This window comes from Diprion similis, chromosome 14 (assembly GCF_021155765.1).
Source record: "Diprion similis isolate iyDipSimi1 chromosome 14, iyDipSimi1.1, whole genome shotgun sequence".
Taxonomy (NCBI): Eukaryota; Metazoa; Arthropoda; class Insecta; order Hymenoptera; family Diprionidae; genus Diprion; species Diprion similis.
This window is the reverse complement of record NC_060118.1, coordinates 3,928,608-3,950,792: the sequence shown is the minus strand read 5'-3', so window position 1 is coordinate 3,950,792 and position 22,185 is coordinate 3,928,608. Positions and strand designations below refer to the sequence as shown.

The following is a 22,185-nucleotide window of genomic DNA, read 5'->3' as shown; positions in this document are numbered from 1 at the left end:
GTTTAGAACATAAACAGCACAATTTACTGCCTCTGCCCATAGGCTTAATGGCAAATTTTTGGCTATAATCATTGTACGCGCACTTTCTGTTATCGTTCTATTTTCACGTTCTGCTTTTCCATTTTGCTCCGGATTGTAGGCCGCGGTTGTTTCTCGCTGAGTTCCGCGGTCTTCGAGATACTTGTCCATCTCGGTGTTGCAAAATTCTCGACCGTTATCCGAACGTAAGGTCTTCATTCTTTGACCAAACTTGTTTGCAATCATCTTCTCGAAGATTTTGAATTTTTCATACACCTCGGATTTTCTCTTCATGAAGTACACGTGTCTGTAGCCGGTGGCATCATCCTTGAATACCAAGAAGTATCTCGATCCTCCGATCGAACTCGTTGACATCGGCCCACACACATCCGCGTGCATTTTTTCGCCCGGTTTGGTCTTCGCTTCACGATCCAATTTCTTTTTAAATGGTAGCCTGTGTGATTTTCCAAGTTGACACGGTTCGCAAAATACGTCATTTTTATCCGTCATTGACACCCCACTCACTAGTCCTTTTTCTACCATTTCACGTATCGCGCGCTTTCCAACGTGCCCTAATCGTTCATGCCAGACAGTTAGATTTGTCGTGGCAATGTTCGCTTCTTCGGTGCAGCCCTCTTTCACGACCTTGAAGAGCATGCGGTACACGTCGTTACTCTGCTTTATTCCTGTCGCGAGTACCTCGTTATCGCGCACTACTTCAACTTGATTGTTTTCAAAGTTCACTGTGAAGCCGCGTTTTGTACACGTTCCAACTGAGAATAGGTTCTTGCGCAATTTCGGAACGTGCAGTACTTTCTCGATGCACGCGTCTTGCCATACACCGTCGATAAGTTTCTTTATTCGCACCGTGCCTTCGCCAGCGACGTTGCAGACTTGATTATCTCCCAGTGATATCTTACCACCGCTGCTGTCCATCTTGTAGTCGGTAAGCCAGTCGCGTCGGTATGTCAGGTGCCTTGATGCACCGCTGTCGATCAGCCAGACGTCGCTCTGATCGGCCGCCATTACATGACTTTGTGTCCACAGCACGCAAGCGTTTGCCGCGTTTTTTGAGTCCGACGCTGCTGAACTTTCACTTAATTGCACTACAAACGCACAGTCGCTAGTTTTATCGCCGTCGTCACGCGGTTTTCGTTTGTTTCTACACTTACGCGCGATGTGTCCCATGCCTTGGCATTTGTAACACTGTATGTCCTTTCCTTCCTTTTTATTTTCAGCCTTTTTGTTTCCAGAAGCTTTCACAGATTGGTGTTGTCGAATTTTTCCAGTCGCAGCCAATGCTTCCGAACCAGCTTCATCGCTGTTGAGCCTCGCGTCTTCACGAATTAGCCTCTCCTGTAAATTGTCGAGAGTTTGTCGATCGGGCTCGACGCTGTCCCATGCCACCTGCAGCGTACTGAACCTTGTGGTCAGACTCGCAAGAACTTTTGCCATTATTGTGGCGTCTGACACGTTTTCGCCGATATCCTTTAGCTGACTCGCCATGTTTGTTATCCTGGCTACATGCTGTACTGCCGTATCAGCTTCGCCCATCCGGTATGCGTGAAATTTTTGCAGCAGCCCCAGCTTGTTGGACGCCGTCTTCTGCTCATGGATAAGGCATATTTTGTCCCACATTGCTTTCGCAGTAGTGCACGAAAGCACACACACCTGTTGTGCTTCGTCGAGATTTGACAAAATGATGAACCTCGCCGTTGCATTGTCTTTCACGTTCTTCTTTATCTCGGCAGCGTTTCCCGCCCCCTCAGCCGGCGCGGCCCTCGTGCCGTCCACGACATCGAGAACGTCGTTCATGACAAACAACGCACTCACTTGGGCTTTCCAACCCAGGAAATTCGTCCCGTCAAAGGGCTTCACACTTTTCACCGAAATTCCCACAGACATCGCGGATTCTGTTCACGCACACGCTCAGTTACAACAATGGCCGACTTTTATTCAACGCCACGCTTGACTCTCCGAAATGAAAATTCACGCCGTCACACAATTTTTCACAGTTAACCGTTAACTGGGCCCATAACCTGTTGTAGCAGGATTGTGGACGGGATAGAGTAACACATGTAGTCAGTTAGATCTGGTAAAAACGTATTTATTTTATAACATTAGCGACTGTGTAGCAGAGCGTGGTTCTTATTTGAGATAACTATATACGACTGAGGGACGCTTCCCTAAGCGAACATACTTCGGTGGCTCACGAGAACAGCCGAAGGTACCCGAACCAAGCTTGGCTCTATTGGACAGACATAGACTCTGCATTTACAGATAGAAATGCGACTAACAGTTATTTTCCTTAACAATAAGCAAAATAGCCACTGAAAGGAACATCTGCGAAGTTCCGCCTCCGATTTTGATGAAACTTGGCAGGAATGTCAAGTACGCTAAAATAAGAGATACGTATTTTTTCATATCGGCTGAAATTACCCCCCCCCCCCCCCACCCCCACCCCTCTTGAAATGCTATTTTTGACAATTCCCAACATATTGCATAATAGGGCCTAATGTACAGATTGCAGGAAAACTTCAAACTTCTCAGGGTTTCTGCGTTACTCTTTCCAAATCCAAAAGCCAAATTGGAAAGTTCAAAATGGCGAATCCAACATGGCCAACGTCAATAACGAATAATCGATCGATTTTCACCGAAAGTCGGTGGAAGCTGTTTTCAAGGTCACTGATCATGGAATTGACCACGAAAGTTCGAAATTCGAAGCGACGAATTCAAAAAGGCCGTAGAAAATCCTCACAATATCCGCCATCTCTACGAAAATTGGTATCTAAATCTGTTTCTAGATTACTTCAGAACCCAGCCATTTCTGGTTCAATGACGGGATGAAACGATAGCAGAAGCATCATAATTCAGAATTTCTTTATTCGTACCACCTGTAAGATTGTGCCAAAATCGTATATAATTTTATTTGAATGGTACAACCATAGTGAATTCCTAAATATGCAATAATAGTAATATTTTGTTGTTTTCATCGTAACAACCCTTGCTGATAATAATGGTTCCTCTACGGAATGAAGTCATGGCAATAATGAAATTCTGTGAAAAAGTGTTTCAAACGAAGTGGTACATATATGACACTGTAATGTCGAGTCTGTTTCGTAATAAAATTCTGATGGACTTTGATAACAGTGTGGTCTAGTATCCACGTATCCACTTTTGTGCCATGAATATTTGAGTACCTAAGTTTAAAAATCGTGGAGAAAAAAATTGGTTATCCGTCAAAGGTTGTAGCTTGAGAATATTATCTCGTTGGTGAAGATTGAAGTCATAGCCAAGAAGGATCACCATGTCGGAAAAACGTCTTACGACATTTTTCCACGCACGAAACCCATGCACGTCCAACGGTTGAATGGCCCATTGTAGTCCCTTTTGGAATGATCATCAGCTTCAAGTATCGATCATCTGGTACTGCTTCCTGAACACTGCCCTCGCATTGTGCACTCCATGAATCGAGTAACAGCACGCTTGCATTGCTTGGATTGGAAAGATACACTTCCCGAAGCCAAGTTTGCATATGATGTTTAATAAGCTTTCCAGACCTGGAAGCCATAATATTAGGTGGTCTGAACATAGTTTCTCTCACTCTGCGTTCCATTAACAGATATAGTACGCTGCATAGTATAACTGTGAGTCGATGAACATACCGATTGTACCAGTTTAAATCTTTTTCAGGCCAACAGGAGCTACAGTTCGCCCGGAATATGTCTTCAAATTAAAGCCATTTTGATCCGAGTTGAATAAATTTTGTGGTTCATACTGTTCGATAAGTGGCTTTACGTCATTAACGAAACTTTCGCACAGATCATTCAAGTTCTCCTCTTAGGCATGCTCGCACTTGTTATATGGTTTGTGATCTTATGGGAAACGATTCGGTGCGCTCGTTTGAATGTCCATAACCACGTGTGTCCGGCTAAAAATGATGACAAGTCTTCTTTGATCCTTACATGTAATACCCAACATCAGAGATCCACGTCATGTATTGGTTATCTCGATTCCATTGCTGCCACGAACATATCAAACGTATATTTTGTAATCCGAATCAATTTATCCTTACATGTTCCACCACCTCCGAATCATGCCGCCCATCTTTGTAACTGTTGTTCAGAGTTGCGTCGCTTGAACCTGTTTTGAACTACTGCAAAAGTACGATTTTTTCTTTTTCCGCTTTGCCAGTAATCGACAGTTTACACTCAAAGTCTATTAATTTATCTTCGGGTATGTACTGCGGCTTTTTAACGGGTGTAAAGCTTTCTGGTACTGGTATGTTAGCTTTACCCTCCGTAAGCCAATCAGTATCAGTAGCTGCTGCTTCACTTGCTGCTACAGATTCCTAGTTCTAATCTCGTGTCATGCACAACGAGGAAAGATCAGTCATGCAGAGAATTGGTGATGATTGTGTGAAGTAATTCCTTGAGGTGCAATTCCGTTGGGTTGAGTCTTATAATTGCGTTGCCTGGACCACCAAATTCTATCACCAGCAAGGTTAATGCGTTGATTACAATAATGTCAACCTAACAGTGAAATGACGAAAGATAATGGTACCTATTTCCAACCTCCAGGTAATTTTATACAATATGAGCAAGTTATCACCTACACATACTGACATGCAAAACATATAACGCGTGCACATTATCGGAAGATACGTGTATATAAAAAGGATATCTTTAATCTCGCATGTCACGTATGCAATCAATAAATAACAGTTTGATTAAATGCATATACGAAGAGTTTAGTGCCAGAGGATCCTAACGCTCAGTGTTAATAAGTTTGATTTTCAAAATCTGACGATATTGAAGAATGAGCCTTATTGGCGTCATGACTTCATTTACTATAGCTCTGATCCTTTCACGTGCATGCTTGATTCAATACTGAGAAATATTTTATCATCGCGCTATTAATTTACAACGTGTGATTACAACATCTGTGTTTATTGATAATAGAATTACCCAACTTTGATTATCTGACGATGAATATTTAATTCGAAGGTCATATAATGATGACTTCATGGTACAAATAATTTTATCAGTAATCAGTTGAAGTTATATCAATTATTCGTTTTTGACTCGCTGTTTTAAAGAATTTCCAAATGTATGCGTTGTAATATTCTATTGAAATAAATATGAATGCCAATATTCGTAAAAATGGCGGATATTGTGATGATTTTCTACCATCGTTTTTAATACGTCGTTTCGAATTTCGAATTTTCGTGGTCAGATCCATGATCAGTGACCTCGAAAACGGATTCCACTGACTTTCAGTGAAAATCCATCGATTTTTCATTATTGACGTTGGCCATGTTGGATCCGCAATTTTGAACTTTCAAATTTGGAAAAAGCAACGTCGAAGACCCCTAGAAATCAAGTTCTCCGACAATCTGTACATTAGGCGCTATTATGCGATACATTAGAAATGATCAAAAATACCATTTCAGGGGGTAGTTCGCCCTTTTAAAATTAATTTTAGCCGATATAAGAAAATACGTATCTCTTATTTTAGCGTACTTGACATTTCTATCAAGTGTCATCAAAATCGGAGGCGGACACTTCGCGGATGTTCTTTGGTAGTACTAATAACCACCCGATGGTACCGTTAACCATAATGGCCGCCAAATAGCGCTGTCATGCTGCTGGTTGTAAAAATATTTATAATAAATTATTATTATTTGTTTATCATGTTATCCAATCTTGGAATCAGTTCGTAAATTTAGTGAAAGATGGTCAAACCGATGGTTTTATGTAAGTGAACATGTGAAACAATGGGAAATACTGCGTCGACCGAGGTTTCCTGCCGATTGTTAATCATCACTGACATCTGCATTACGGGCTCTTGTTATTGCAGGAAACAAATCCTCTGAGCTAGGTGTAAATAGAGAATTCAACCGACGAAGATGCGATATTCTGCAATCGGATACAAATTTGATAAACAGCCTAAATATTAATGAATGAGATTCGTCGGGCAAGGTCAGTGAAGAAAGAAAATGCTAAAATGCATTTCATTTGATTTGAGCGACGTTTCGGCGGTCCCTGCCTGCCGTCATCAGGCTTCTTCATTTTGAGAGAAAAGAAAGAAAACAAAAAAATATGAATAAACTAAAATATTTAACATATAAGCACTGACTCTGTGTTTCTAATTCGTATGGCGAAATTGACCGTGTGCTTAATTAAGGTTATATTCTATTGCACTTACAATTTTGTCCTTAAATTATACATTTATACCAGGGACGTGACAGAAGATTAAGTTTGTCGTGATGCAAAAATGAATTGACTAAATTTGATTTAACAAATTATTGAGTGTTAACTTATTTAAAAATGACATTTCTAGCGCCAGAGATGTTATATGTCAGGTGATCGAGGAGGAAGTGATGTTTTATGTCGCAGTTTAAGATGGCTGGCCATTTTCAATAACTGATTACAGGAATATAATACAAATTGTGTGTTGATTTCATGAGCGGGAATTTAGTTGGAATTTAAATCACAAGTTTGAATTAGATAATGTCAGAATAAAGATGGCTTGGATTTTGGATGTCAGTTCTCTTGTTGACTGAATTGTTGTTGAAAATGTGAATCATTTCTTTAATCAATCGCTTGCGGCAATGTTCTTCTTCATCAATAATTTTAACATCATCAAAATCAAAGGTGTATCCTTCAGTTAGAGAATGATAAACCAGTGCAGACTTGTCGATCGTATTTGTCATTAGCTATTCGCTTTTTTAAACGTCGGCTGGATTGGCCAATGTAACATTGTTTACAATCTTTGCAATTTATTCTATATACGATGTTAGTTTGGTCCATGATTGACGTTTTTGATTTTAAAGCAGTGAAAAGATTATTTAAAGTGTTGGTGATTTTATAAGTGACCTTTATGTTTGCCTTGTTCAAGATTCTTATGATATTTTCTGATATTTTGTGAGAGACCTTCAACAAATGGAATGAACGTGAGATTTTTTGTTTCTCACTATCATTTTTTGTGGTGTGATTGTGGTATGCTTTATGTATCCTTTGTGTTTGAATGTTCCAATGAGTTTGGGTGGATAGCAATTTTTCTTTAGAGTGTCTCCCACAAGTTTAAAAATTTTTTCCCTGAATTTTGAATCAGACAGCAAAATTGCTCTGCCCGTCAGGCCAATTATGACACTTTTTTTAAATTTCAAAGGGTGATGTGAATGATAATTTATGTATCTTCCAGACCAAGTCTCTTTTTGGTACTAATCCGTAGTAATTTTACCATTATCATTAATGATCATAATGTCTAAAATGCTAATTTTAGATTGTTGTTCAAGTTCACGAGTAAATTGAAGTCCAAGATGATATTTGTTGAAAGCAGTCACTAAATAGTGTATGTTATCTTTGTGTATGCAAGTTAAGATGTTGTTCACATACCTTTTATAAAAAACTAGATCAAATGGCAACTTATTGATTACAGATTGTTTCAATTCAGTGACTATGGATGGGGCTGATTGGTGACCCCATAGCCACTCCGAAAATTTGTTGGTCAGAAGTATTATTGTGTACAAAATAAGTTTAAGGTAAGGCAAATCTCCACTGCTTTGATGAATTCTATTTTTGGAATGGCTGTGTGTTGAGCAATCAGCTTCCATTTCTGCTTAATAATTGCTAAAGCCAGATTAGTTGGTATATTGGTATACAACGATGACACATCAATCGAGATAAGAACATGATCTTTAGGTATTGGTAATCCTCTGATCTCTTTGGCAAGTGTCCATGAGTCCTGTAATTGATATTTAGTTTGACCTACAATGATGGATAACACACTTGCATATAATTTTGATAATGTATAGGTGGGTGCACCAATGTTGGAGACTATTGGTCTAATTGTAAGTGGATTATTGGCTTTATGTATCTACTGTTGAAAACATATTTTTGGAGGAAGAGAATTATGCGACTTGAAATAAGTTGCTATTTGTGTAGAGATAAGTCCTTTTTTGCAATGTTGTTAATTAGGTCATTGGTTTGTTTTTCAATGCGGTTGGTCAGATCTTTGCATTTCTTGTGCTCATATTCTTTCTTGTTCATAATAACCGTAATGTTATCTTTGTCAGCTTTAGTTATTATTATGTCTGGGTGAGTTTTAAGAAATTTTTTTGTTGTTGTACATTGATTGATCTGTGAGTGTGATAGACTGTTCTATCTAATTCTGATCTTGTAGTCTTTGTATTTTGTTGATATTTTTTTGTTTTATTGCGTGGAAGTGTAGTGTACTGAGCATAGGCTACACACAAATGTACACACGCACGAATTTTTGTGCTGGGGATTAGCGTCAACCAGCGGCAGACGTGGTTTGGCTCTGGTACCATCAACATATGACTGTAATAACGCTTGCTTTACTATAATAGAATATAGTTGTGAAAACCAGTACAGTGAAATCTTCATTCAATTGATATACCTGTGTCCCCATGCAATACATAACAGGAAGGTTTTTTCAGTGCTTATGATGCTTGCTTCGAATTTTTCTAAATGATGTGAGTCTGAATTTAGAAGATGGAATTCAACTATTTGATGATTTGAGTTCAGCAGTGAGTGTATATGATTTCGAGGTTGGCGATAAGTATCGTTCCTTGTAACTTTTGGATTGATTTCATAAAAGATCTTTCTTTGATTAGGTGTGCAAAATTCGCAAACTTGGATTTCAGAAAAGAAGGTATTAAACCTTTTTGTTTACATTTTACGATTAATTGAAGAAATAATTCACATTTCCAAAAACAATTCAGTCAACAAGACAACTGACATCCAAAATCTAAGCCATCTTTATTCTGCCATGATCAAATTCAAATTCCAAATAAATTCCCGCTCATGAAATCAACACACAATTTGTATTGTACTACTGTAATCAGGTATTGAAAATGGTCAGCCATCTTGAACTGCGACATGAAACATCACTTCCTCCTCGATCATCCAACATGTAACACCTGTAGCGCTAGGAATGTCATTTTTAAGTGAGTTAACAGTCAAAAATCCGTTAAATCATATTTAGTCAACTTATTTTTGCATTTATCATAACAAACTTAATCTTCTGTCACGTCCCTGATATAAATGTATCATTTAAGTGCAAAATTGTAAGTGCAATAGAATATAACCCTAATTCAAAGAGTATAGGATAGAGTGGAAGGTCCCATAAGAGCCAATGTATAAAAGCGTACCTCGATTTTCAGCACGCTCTGGTGGCTCTGAGGAAAAGTAAAGTACCCCCACTACAATTTTGGCGCTCCCTTTAAACCGGGGAATACAGTGAAGAGTTCTTAAAACTTCTGATAATAAATTTTTCGCAATGAATTCTTCAGTCAATGCTGTTATTACAGAACGATCTCATATTTTTCTCCATATCTGGCAGCCTATAAATATGTTTGCATGGATACAGAACATAACGTAAGCATCGTACATACACATTTCTTCTATGAATGTGATGTGAATTTAGTATAAGACAAAATTAATGAAATAAATGGCAACAAATCAAACACATTGTATCGAAATTATATATTTAAATAGGTAATCTTCAATATATAACATCAAAAACGTACTTATATTTGAAAAACGTAAACAGTAATGTCAAATCTTAATAAAAATATATATCCGTACATAATACTGTATCATAAAGAATGGTTACATAAAATATTATATCAACTCAAAAACCTCTTGTATTTTTTATTAGTTTCTACCAAAACAACTATACAAGACAATCATTACATTTATTTTCACAATATATGAAGATACGTGAGGAGCCACAACATTCCCGCGAAAGTGAGGTTATATATTTATATTTACTTACAGTTGCTGTTTATTTGGTAACGAGAAAAACGTCACTTGTTTCCCGTTATTTATGCTTTGATTTTTTACATATTTGTTATTGTCACATAATTTGATGTCACACGAAATTGGCATCTTTAGAAAAAGTTCGTTTGTTACTCAACTCTTACCATGTATTCTTACCACTGATTCTTACTCAAAGAATATGGCGTGGTCATCACACCAACAAACAATACTACATCGCTGACGCTACACATACACGTTATACTTTTCCTCAGAGCTGCTAGGGGCGCTGTAATAGGGCGATACGGGTACCTTCCACTCTATCCTATACTCTTTGCCCTAATTAAGCACGCGGACAGTTTTGCCTTAAGAGTTAGTAACGCAGAGTTAGTGCTTATATGTTAAATATTCTAGTTTGATTCTTTTCTTTTGTTTTCTTGATCTTCTCTTAAAATAAAGATGACGGCAGGCAGGGCCCGCCGAAACGTTGTCAAATTAAATGAAATGCATTTTGGTGTTTTCGTTCGTCACTGACCTTCCCCGATGAATCTCATTCATCTCAACCAATTTGTCGTCACGAATCTTCATTACTAAATGATAATCAGAAATATTGGTGGTACGTACGAATCGCTAGCAAGAAAATGCCCAGGAGAAAGTTGTTAGTTCGTCATGAATCTGACAGAACAATGCTGACTAGATCTAGTGGAATAATGATTATGATGCCTCAAATCGGACGGTATGTTACGTACGTTCGTCCTCATTACATTGCATTTATTCGCATAACATGTAACAGATGAATGTTTGAGACTCAACCTTTTTATTTGCACCAAATGCATGAGTCGTTTATTCATTGATTTGCATCCTGTGTTTTACCATCACCTGGAATATGTTCCAATCATCAAGCTGATAGACTAGACAAACATGAAGTTGTAAATAAATTAACGAATGACACAATCAAACATGAAGCCACTTACTGCTCCGAAGCTCACAGTTGACTTTGACACAGTACTATACCGGGTCAATCTCTTGATACTATACAAGAACTGCGCATGCGCCAAATAATTCAATCTCATTGGTCAGCGAAATTGCCCCGTGACGTAATTTTCGCCAGCTAACCAAGGGGATCAACGTACACGAAATGTGACAAGACTGTGAATATGTCGCGCGTGAAGTAGCGTAGTGAGGTTATGTTGATATTTATTCCTACTTATCGTGAATTTTCTAAGAAAAGTGTCATTCAGCAATACCGTAGTTGATATTAGAAGATATTCAATCGACACAATGAAGGCGTCAATGGAGAAACAAATATCAAAAGCTACAGAAATTGGATCAGTTATTTATTAAAAGAAGAAATTTGAAATTAAATGTGGAACGTCATCAACGAGTGGGAGTCTAGACAAACTGAGGCAGGTGAGTAAAAATATTGTTTATTTCAAACAGATTCTTCATTTACATGGAATTAAAAATAAATGGATTGTTGAAACCCAGTAGAAGGTAGCTCCGGAGTAGATTTGTTACAGTGCAGTGCTCCGGAAGCTAGTGATCAGTGCCGATGAACATGAAATATTAAAATAAAATCAGTAAGAAGAAATAACAGAAATAGTGTACCTCAAAACACAAAGCTTAGGAGTACAAAAAGTAGCAATTCGTTATAGTGTCGCAATTTATTGAAAATTAGTGGTACCCAAAACAATTAGAAGCTCTTGTCTGATAATAATACCTTTTAATATTTTCAGGTAGGAAACAACCATCATCGAAGCGAGACTAAAGTTGTCAGGCATTGAAGCGTGTAAGTAAGTTTTTGATTCTATGATCTTTGCATATTACAATGTTTTCTCATGTATTCAATAATAGAATTGGTTTGTTCTGACAGACTCAAAGTTTCAAGTTTGGTTAATAGGAGGAAAATCATACCTTACCTGATGATTAAAAGGTTTTGGTGGCAAGGACCCTAGTTTCACGATTGGTGCCACCGTTCCAACCATCGAACCTGGTTGTTCCGTTGTTCCATCAGACAACAGGTACCCGAGGGAATTTCTTCTGGTCATGGCCACCTTCTGAACATCGGTCGTAGCAAAATTGAAGAGCACGACACGCTACAGATCATGGTGTCTAAATATTTGATCATTTTAGATTGATCGAGCCAATAGTAATAAGTTTGATATTCAACAATTGCTGCTAACTAATTTTACAGAGCAATCATTTTGTGCACCATTGTAATCCAAGCAGTATTATTGGCCGTCATTATTTTTTAAATTTTATTTTCGGCAGTTTTGATATTTTATTTCTCACTCTCTTGGTATTCATTACAGATGAATAGTGTTTCAAGTGTTAAATCAGATTCCAGGGATGAATTTTGATGTGTAAACTGAACCAATCTCAATCTAAAAATTTTGGATAACTTCAGTTGAAAATGTCTTTAAAGTCGATATAAATCGACAGTATCATCTGACTAGCTAGTTGCAGCTATCATCCGTGCTTGAGCCTCGTTCGACCCCAGCAAGGTCTAAGGAATGCATTCACTCACTAGTACACGTTACAAATGATCACTTTGTCTACAATAGGACTTACTTGCTGGCTAACTTTTTCATGATGAATCTTTATCAGGGAGTTATCCGGTAACTTATTGATAGCTTGAAACCAGATTCAATTTTATACTCTTACAATGGTCTTTCACTGAGACTGAAAGTTTGTGAATCTCCATTTATTACAATTAATTCTGCATCCCATGCTAACACTTTTCGAAACAAAAAATCTCATTCTGAGATTGGAAATGGAATCTGCAATGCAAAACTTATCTAGTGGCACAAGTTAAAAACAAAGAACTTTATAATGGTTTCTGCGACAGAGGGATTCCTTCCGGATATTCATGTTACTGGATGATGTTCGGAGCACTATAAACAAGATATTGTATTGGATTTTGGTTGAGGTAAATATTTTCATGAACTTCGTTGAAAATTAGATATTCATTAGTTTCAGAGGAACAAGGGGTACAATGTTGAATCCGATAAGTCAATATTTTCATATGAATGTTCTGAACATTACTCTAAAACATGATTATCCTTAAATTTGATTGTGACACTGAGGCACGTTTTGAAAATATTGATTTTCAACTTGTGTCACAGAATGTTTATGAGTTTGACTCTTTGGATCAGATTTTTTAGATTAGATTTGAAATCGGAAGAAACCGTAAGATCTACAACTTCCTTTGCCAACCAACAAAAGTGGCTGATGATATCTGCATGTGTCATGAATTGAATGGGAAGAAAAGACATCAGCGAACAGCAGAGATGCTACTATTTTGGCTGTATTTTCTGTTGGAAGAAAAAAAATTTCATTGTTATTCTTAATGTATGAAGTAATGAAAATGATTGAATAAATTGTCCTCACCTACCTGCTTCGTTTCTTCTGAGCACCCAACATTTGAACAGATTTCTTGTTTCAATCGAATAGGACGAATTTTCAAAGAGCATCAGCATTAAATTCCGACCGTTTTTTGAACCATCAATTTTCAATAACAAATGCTTCCCAAGCCGTTCCGAGTGAATATCTCAATTACTTGAGATTCTAACCTCAAAAATGCATGTGAACTACATCGCCGACAGAAACAGAGTTTGACAGCAGAGTCTCGGGGTGGTCAGACTGCACGGACGGCGGATTTAAATTCGCGCATGCGCAGCTCTTGTATAGTTTCCAGAGATTGTCCCGGTATACATATATACATATATACCTATAAAGACCTACAGCCCTGGGTTATTTTCCGTAACAGTTTTTCGGGTCTGGCCGGGTTTGGGGGTATCAGCAGTTTCACGTATCATCAACCAAGCAACTGACCACGCTGGTAAAAGAAGTTCTTCATAATAGACCGGGAGATAGTGACACAAAATATTAGGTCATTTGTACCAGTATGGCGGTTCGTCAGGGGTCTAATTACGTAAAGGCAAAAAGGAAAATGATGGTCATAGCGCTCGCACCGGCGGCCCAATCGCGTGGGCGTTAATCGAACGCGTCGGATAAATATCGAGTGTCGAACGATTTGTTCCACAAAAATGTTTTTATTTTCAGATAGTCGAAAAAAAAAGAAGTAGGCGGTAGCGTAATGCCACACTTCTCGGATGTGACTTACAGCCCGCCATACCGACGCGAATACATTAATTTAAATAAAACAATTCAACCATTTGTACCAGGCTAATTTTTGCAAAGCTAATCATCGTCGAGTAGCCATTCACGAAAATCACCTTGCCATACTTTTCCGACAGTTCCCAATGGCCGCCATACCACTGCAAAGGAGTAATTTTTTTTTTTTTCGCCAAACGATTTGTACCAGTATTGCATTTGAATTTTTGGAAAGTATTTGACAAAATGTGACCGTTATTATTTATCCCATACTTCTAGTAGGGGGAAAAAGTGCTGCCATACTTGAAATACTTATTTATTTGACACGTTTTTAAAATACGACTGTAAAATACGTAAAAGTATGTTTTACATCATGGCATCATTATATTCTCGTCATTTAGATGCAATTGTACCTTAAAAAAATTATTACAGATTGTAACCATCGGGCGGATGACTGTCGGACTTGAGCTAAAAGGTGAAAAAAAAAAAAAAATTGACGATTTGTACCAGTATGGCATTTCGATTCTTGGAAATTATACGATACAATGTGACCATTATTATATTTGCCATACTTGTAGTAGAGGGAAAAAGTGGCGCCATACTTGAAAAACCTGATTTTTCGACACGTTTTCAAGGTACAAGACATAAAATGATTTGTTACAGTATGGCATCATTGTATTTGGTTCATTTGGATAAAATTCAACCTAAAAAAAATTATCCCATACTTCCCATAGGAAGACTGTCACACTCAAGCAAGATATGAAAAAAAAACACGATGAGCCAAGACCTCTACAGTTGGAGAAATCTTTCGAGCGGTGGGAGCCGCAGAATATTATCCAACATAACATCTGCTTATAAGACAAGATTGCCGCCACCTAGGTGTTTGAAACTTTGTATTTATATTCGTTAAACCTCACACTTACAGGAAAAATGAGTGCCATACTGGTACAAATCGTTCGAATTACGAATAAAATCTTGGGATTTTGAAATAATATTGTTCACATTCGCCACCTCCCACAGGTATGGCATTATCAGACTTCTATTTATGATCATACAGGGAACTGTTAAAAAAAGTTTCAGGGTGGTACAAATCGTTTGACGAAAAAAAAAAAATTACTCCTTTGCAGTGGTATGGCGGCCATTGGGAACTGTCGGAAAAGTATGGCAAGGTGATTTTCGTGAATGGCTACTCGACGATGATTAGCTTCGCAAAAATTAGCCTGGTACAAATGGTTGAATTGTTTTATTTAAATTAATGTATTCGCGTCGGTATGGCGGGCTGTAAGTCACATCCGAGAAGTATGGCATTACGCTACCGCCTACTTCTTTTTTTTCGACTATCTGAAAATAAAAACATTTTTGTGGAACAAATCGTTCGACACTCGATATTTATCCGACGCGTTCGATTAACGCCCACGCGATTGGGCCGCCGGTGCGAGCGCTATGGCCATCATTTTCCTTTTTGCCTTTACGTAATTAGACCCCTGACGAACCGCCATACTGGTACAAATGACCTAATATTTTGTGTCACTATCTCCCGGTCTATCTCCCCCGTTTTCGCCGCCAACAGCGGCCCACTGAATCTACGAAAGATCGACTGGCAACCACGGTCTTACATACAGGTCTTAAAGATCATCGAAAGAGCATAGCCGAATAAGCATGCCAAAAGTGCCCTTTCACTAAATGGATTCTTTTGATGACCAATTGTTTCCTCTTGGTAAATGATTGACCCATACCAAATTTTAGCCTTCTACCTCCATTTTGTTCGAAGTTATCGCAAAAAACGTGATTTTCAGCCGTTTCGCGATAACTCCGATATTTCTACTCGAAAAATTCCAGAAAAAATCACAAATCTAGCAGACGTGCGTACACATATCGAAGATTTTTTTTCAGATTTTTCAGTATCAACCTGGACCTTACAAAAATTTTTGAACATTTAGATCGCTGGTTTCCGGTGGATTTTGAAAAGGTACCACCTTGTTCTTATTACAATATAAACATCCACATTTATGTGATTTTCCGTAATTTTCTCAGATTTTTACGATTGGTGCGTCATTGTCAAAAAAATCAAAAACTGACATTCTTAACTATTTTATGGGCACGACTTCAAGATAAGGGCACAGCCAGATAGGTCGGTCAAAAGTGCTTTTTCACCACACAATTCGCGGACTAAATTTCGTTCCGAAGCAAGTGAAATACATATTTTCACATGTATTTTAATCACCTGCTCCTTTCAGAATTTTTTTAAGACCATAGCTTAATCATTAATATGGGAAAAATGAATCAAACTCTTTTCTTTCGGTAATTTCTCAACCGTTTAATTAGGATTATCATTTGTTGTAGCTTTAAAATATAAAATATTACTTACATACTAATTCAAAGAAACTGCCAACTCATACTTTTTAATCTTCATCGCTACATTCATTTATACTAACGACTACACCATCGTTTAGGAATAATTTTGACAGCATCTCTGCTGGCCTAATTATTTTGGAACAATATCGTGCGTTTGAAAGGTGATAAATTACTGTTGCGACGTGAGCACAAGAACCTACAGTACGGTTACCATTGGCGCAGTCACAGCAATACCGCAATATGCTAGAGTACCCGGTTGCATGCGGTTCGTACTCGATAAAGCATTTATACGTCTTAGTATTTACATGACGTGATCGAACAAGAACTTTGACGATATTGGTATATGCCTTGCAGTAACTCAGTGTAATCCTGTTTTCATCATCTAACATTTCGGCAAGATACGAAACAGTTTGTTTTAGCTGATATGAGCCACTGAAAAAAAATTTCAAATCTCTCTCGGTTAGCTCAAGGAAATCTGATACCTCCTCTGATGTGAGTTCCTTAAAAGGTTACTTACGTCGTCCCCACCGTTTTGTTTCAACCTCTAAGGCTAAAGTATTTTTCTCAACACGTCGGGATTTCATAGCGGTTACAATTTCATCAGCAATGTCAAGATCAGAATCAAGTCGCTTACCAAATAAATTGTTCAAAAAACACGCAATACGACAGTAAGCTCCAGTATCTGAAAGCATTTTATTGTCTAATTTTTGATCAAATAAACGATATTTTGCTTCCACAATCCCATGCACTGCTTCTACGACCCATCTCAATTTAGTAACGAATCTCGATTCATTCGACTCTTCGGTGGACAATTGTGATCTTTTACCCTTTAAAGCAGGCATCAAAACTTTGTAACCGTTCTCTTCCAAATACCCTTTGATATCAGGAAAGTCTCTGTCTAGTACAAATATATCACTATTTTTCATAAGATCAGTCATATTGTTCGAGTCAGTAATAACTGCACGCAATATTTCAGCGTCATTTTTATTAGCTACAAATGGACCTAACATGTCCACCACATAGCTATCCGTCGTACACACAGTGAACGGCTTATACAAGGGCACTTTTTTTTACCAGAGTATGACTTCCTCTGGTACTCATTGTTGGAGCTCTTTTGGTGACGAATGTATGTTCCATCACAAATGAGTACGAGCTTGTTATCTAATCCATACAATTTTTTTGCAAGTCCAGAAGTATGGTTCGTTTCCAGATCTTCCCGTGAATTATTTGCTAATCCGGTGTGGTATGGAAGAATATCTTTCTCGAATGATGTTAATACGGAATTTCGCATCTCTGATACCTGTTGTTCACGTTCTAAGTCAAATATTGAAGCAATCGTTTTATTCGAATTGGCACTACGCATTTTGAATAGAAAAACTATCAGTGCTTGAGTGACATTTCTGCACTCTCAATTCCTCATGGAAACAAGCATTGTGCGTAGTTGGATGATATTTTCCCATGATAGTCCGGTGAATACCGTTAAGCGTTCCTCGGACATATTGAAGTCACCGATTTTGTCTAGTAGAGTTTTGTCCATAGAAATTGCCAAACGATCGATAAATTGTGTTAATTCTGATACTTCTACCGTACTTCTGGTGGAAAAAATTCGCATAGCATCAATTTCATCATTATAAAAACGTTTTCCAATCACGTGATCTCGGCAACACCTATTCCCCTGAGGTGTATATAATCGTCGTTTCGCAAAAGTTTGTAATCGAGCATCGAACGAAACCTGAATCAGATTGGATTTTTTAAATCCACAGATAAAACAATAATTATGAGTCGATACAACTCGAGTAAATGGAATTTCTACGCGTTCAATTACTGCATCTTGTTCTGTAGGTTTTACGGAGAAAGATGGATCACCTGTCGAGGAATCAGTAGTTTGCGACAAAGACTGAGACGTAGTTGGTGCGCTTGAAGTCTGAGAAGATATGGGTGCATCTGGCTTTTGTGAATCAGTTGGTTTATTCACAGTTTGAGAGGTGGATGGCGAATTCAATGCATCAATTGGCCCTGCCACTTCATTTGCTTTTTTATGTAGCGTTCTGACTTTATACATTTTCAGTCTACATGTATTGCAGAGATGATCACCTATACGCATAGGTCGAGCAGAACCCAGAGCAGTCACTTCTTGCACTTCGAATTCTGAATTTACGATCTTTTTTCGTTCGGAGGATTTACCGAGATATGCATTACAAACCACACATTTTGTACGATTGGTCGAGGAATGAGGTAGGCTATGTTTTCCTTTTCGAGAAATGTCATCATGGTCTGATTTCATTGCTCTAAAAATATAAAAACGAGAAGTTAAAGGTAATACTGAAAAAATGTTTTATAATCGAAGTGACGGTGAATGTTTCTGTGATATACGTAATATTGCGAAATTACGTACCTTAGGTTGAATGACCTCCGAAATACTAATGATGCAATGAGGTCTCGATATAGCGAGATGAAATGGCACTTTGAGGTTAGGTTTTTATCGGGCGGTTGACAGCCAGACACAACAGCCCGACGAATACACATATGCTACACTTCGACCAATTTTTCCTACAGATGGCATATCGAACGCCATCATAGCTATCGCCCTCTAGGGGCATGTGCTATGCCGATTTGCATAGTGTGGTTTTGTAAAATCAGTGAATCACGTATTCACAATTCCATTCTCTCATTCACGTTTTCCGCAAACAGGAACATTTTTATTCTGGCCGATTTTTTCTTATGATAGGTGTCGCATCGAGAAAAAATTGAGAAAAGGGGCTTATCAACTTACATGTGAAAATATGTATTTCACTTGCTTCGGAACGAAATTTAGTCCGCGAATTGTGTGGTGAAAAAGCACTTTTGACCGGCCTATCTGGCTGTGCCCTTATCTTGAAGTCGTGCCCATAAAATAGTTAAGAATGTCAGTTTTTGATTTTTTTGACAATGACGCACCAATCGTAAAAATCTGAGAAAATTACGGAAAATCACATAAATGTGGATGTTTATACTGTAATAAGAACAAGGTGGTACCTTTTCAAAATCCACCGGAAACCAGCGATCTAAATGTTCAAAAATTTTTGTAAGGTCCAGGTTGATACTGAAAAATCTGAAAAAAAATCCTCGATATGTGTACGCACGTCTGCTAGATTTGTGATTTTTTCTGGAATTTTTCGAGTAGAAATATCGGAGTTATCGCGAAATGGCTGAAAATCACGTTTTTTGCGATAACTTCGAACAAAATGGAGGTAGAAGGCTAAAATTTGGTATGGGTCAATCATTTACCAAGAGGAAACAATTGGTCATCAAAAGAATCCATTTAGTGAAAGGGCACTTTTGGCATGCGAATTCGGCTATGCCCTTTGCGTGGTGGGGGAAATACGCTTACGCAGCATTTTTTGTGTCTCGACGCTGTCACTAGTTCGCACTGTCGTAAGGTAATATTCGCAAACACAATCTCTAAATAACGTGTGCCATTATCATCTACTATCAAATATGCTTTAACCTTCTGGGTTGTTTCATTCAAATCTTATTCAAACTCATTTAAACCGACAATACAGGTAGACAGAGATAATAGACCTATTTCTATTTTCTTTCTAAATAGCCGTACTCTACCACCCCGCCTCTGCGTGGCCCCAACGGGAATTAAATGCTATGTCGTAAGTGTTCAGCCCCCACCACGGGAGTTTCCAGACCTGTATCGTCACGATGCTCTCGCAGTTGTGCGACGAGTTGCGTAATCTGTCAACCCGCATAGCCGTGTTGTGGGCAGCTCATTCCATTTTGAAATCACTCTATTCATAGCGATCGCGTGGGATTGACGTATTCTAGTTGAATTTCGATAGCGAGTGTTTTTCTTTGGAGATCGTAAAAAATTATCTCGAAAGATTTCGAGGGGGTTGGTGTTTTTTTTGTTCTGGCCGTTCAGCGATAAGCGATGCTTATATTCTTGCGATCGAATTTCGAGAGTAACAAAATAAAAGCTGGCCAAATAACGGATAGCCATTTTGCAATAACGTTGTCAATAAGTCTTCGAAATTCGTTCACCGATTCTTTCGGTTGGTAACCGTAGTTTGAATCTTGCGCTATTTAGTGGAGTAAATTTTTGATCTGTTGACAATGTTGAATAGAATCATGGTTCCAAATTGGGTTTATTTTGTTCGTTATTTGCGTACCGCACAAATTCCGCTGTACAGGATCGAGCCACCGTATCGTGTTATTCAGTGTCACCTCTTATGCAGGTTATGAATTTCCGAAATCGAGTGATCGGATTGGCGAATGAAGTATTTATGAATTTTAAAAAAGTTTTGAGTCTGGACGCATTGAGATTGCGTTTAGTTGTGCTTGAGTTTGCAATTTACGATAAGTTGTGATTAAGATTTGAGTTTTATTTGTGTGGATTTAGTTTGTGGTTACGATACGAATTTTACAGTTGTGAATTTCAGTTACATTTTGAGTTATGATTACATTTGAGTCGTGTTGAGTGAATACTACCCCATTTTGTCTGGTTGACTTTAAGTCAAGGTTAAGATCCCGGGGTAACCGGGTCGGTACGCCGTCCAGGATTATTGATAGTTCCGAGTTCCGACTTCGTAGCGATAATCGATTTTTGAGTACAATTAGATTCCGATAGGATTTAGTAGTGTTTTGAGAACTTTTAGTGGCGTTTGGTTTTAGTTAGCGAGCTAAAAAGCTCGATAGATTGAGAAATAATATAGTTCACGATAACTTTCTGCATTTTGGTTTTGAATAACGAAGAGCGAATCTGGAATTTTGTTTTTTCTTATCACTTCTTGATAGAATATATTATTTGATTTAAATTTGTGGAATAGCGTGTCGTTACCGAGTGTCTCTCTCTGAAAAATTACCTCTCCCCTCTCCGCGGTACTGAGCTACCGAGCATATCATCGGAAGCTTACCGAAGGCAAAGATTTCGAGTCGTGTTGATCACGCTAGGCGCCCAATAAATCTTGCGATGTTTTTTGTAGAATTATGTTTCAGCTACCGTGGCGGGTGCCAATTCGTTGCGAATGCGGTATGTTCTCGGTCACGTCTCTGGGTGGCCGAGTGCAGTAAAAATCTGGCTCACAAAGTCTATTTTTTACCGTATCGTGAGACTTGACTTCTCGTCGCTACCATTCTAAATTTGCAACAAGGTGGAGATAGTGGTCCATAATATGCGTCAATAAAACCCAACGTTGCATACTATATCAAATCGGTTCGTTTAGTTAACAATGAAATACGGTTCTAATATCAGTTAATTGTTGGAACACTATTAAATTATTGCCATAATTACAAGGGAATGTCGTAAGCGTGACCATATGGTGAAAATTAGAATTATTGAAAACCGTTCATCGTCATTATAATTAGGAATCTCTCTCAATGTAATCAGAAATTAATCTGATATAATCAGATTTTGTCAGAGGTCTCATAATATCGCAGAATTCTGTTTAACGGTAGTCAGAAATATGTGTCCACCAAAAATGTTGGTTTTGTTCAAGGTCAGGGTCGCCCGGCGGAAGAACCGGAAGTGCAGGATCCGGTCCTGGAGGTCAGCAGCAGCAGCAGCAACTCTTAGCGGCGCAAGGGTCGACGGTAGTTGCTATTGCAGATGAAGTTAGAAGTAAGCCCAGGAGCCGAAGTCTGATACGACGGGCCTCAAGAAAGACGAAGCAACAAATCAGGGACGCCCACGCTGATGATTGCAATATATCATAAGAGGGTTATCGGCTGGTGTGAATCTACGATGGAAGTGAGAGGAACTACAGAATCTCGGTACGCGATTTGATTTCTTCGACGCATGGTGGTTAAAGATGAAAATGATGTTGTAAGATTTCGAAAATAGAGAATTATTATTATTTATTATCTTTGGGTGCCTTCACAAAGGACCGAATTTTCTACGTTAGCTGACAATAAGCTTTTTTCAAAT

The 22,185-nt window shown here is 38.3% G+C and overlaps 1 protein-coding gene across 1 annotated transcript in view; it reads left to right on the top strand.

Moving 5' to 3' along the window:
• LOC124414840 (GTP-binding protein Di-Ras2) overlaps positions 1–22,185 on the top strand; it is a 65,727-nt gene that overhangs the window by 40,556 nt on the left and 2,986 nt on the right. Inside the window, exon 6 of the mRNA XM_046895934.1 lies at positions 21,758–22,031. Coding sequence (XP_046751890.1) covers positions 21,758–21,974 — 217 coding nt within the window. The 3' untranslated portion in view covers positions 21,975–22,031. The remainder of the gene's footprint in view (positions 1–21,757; positions 22,032–22,185) is intronic.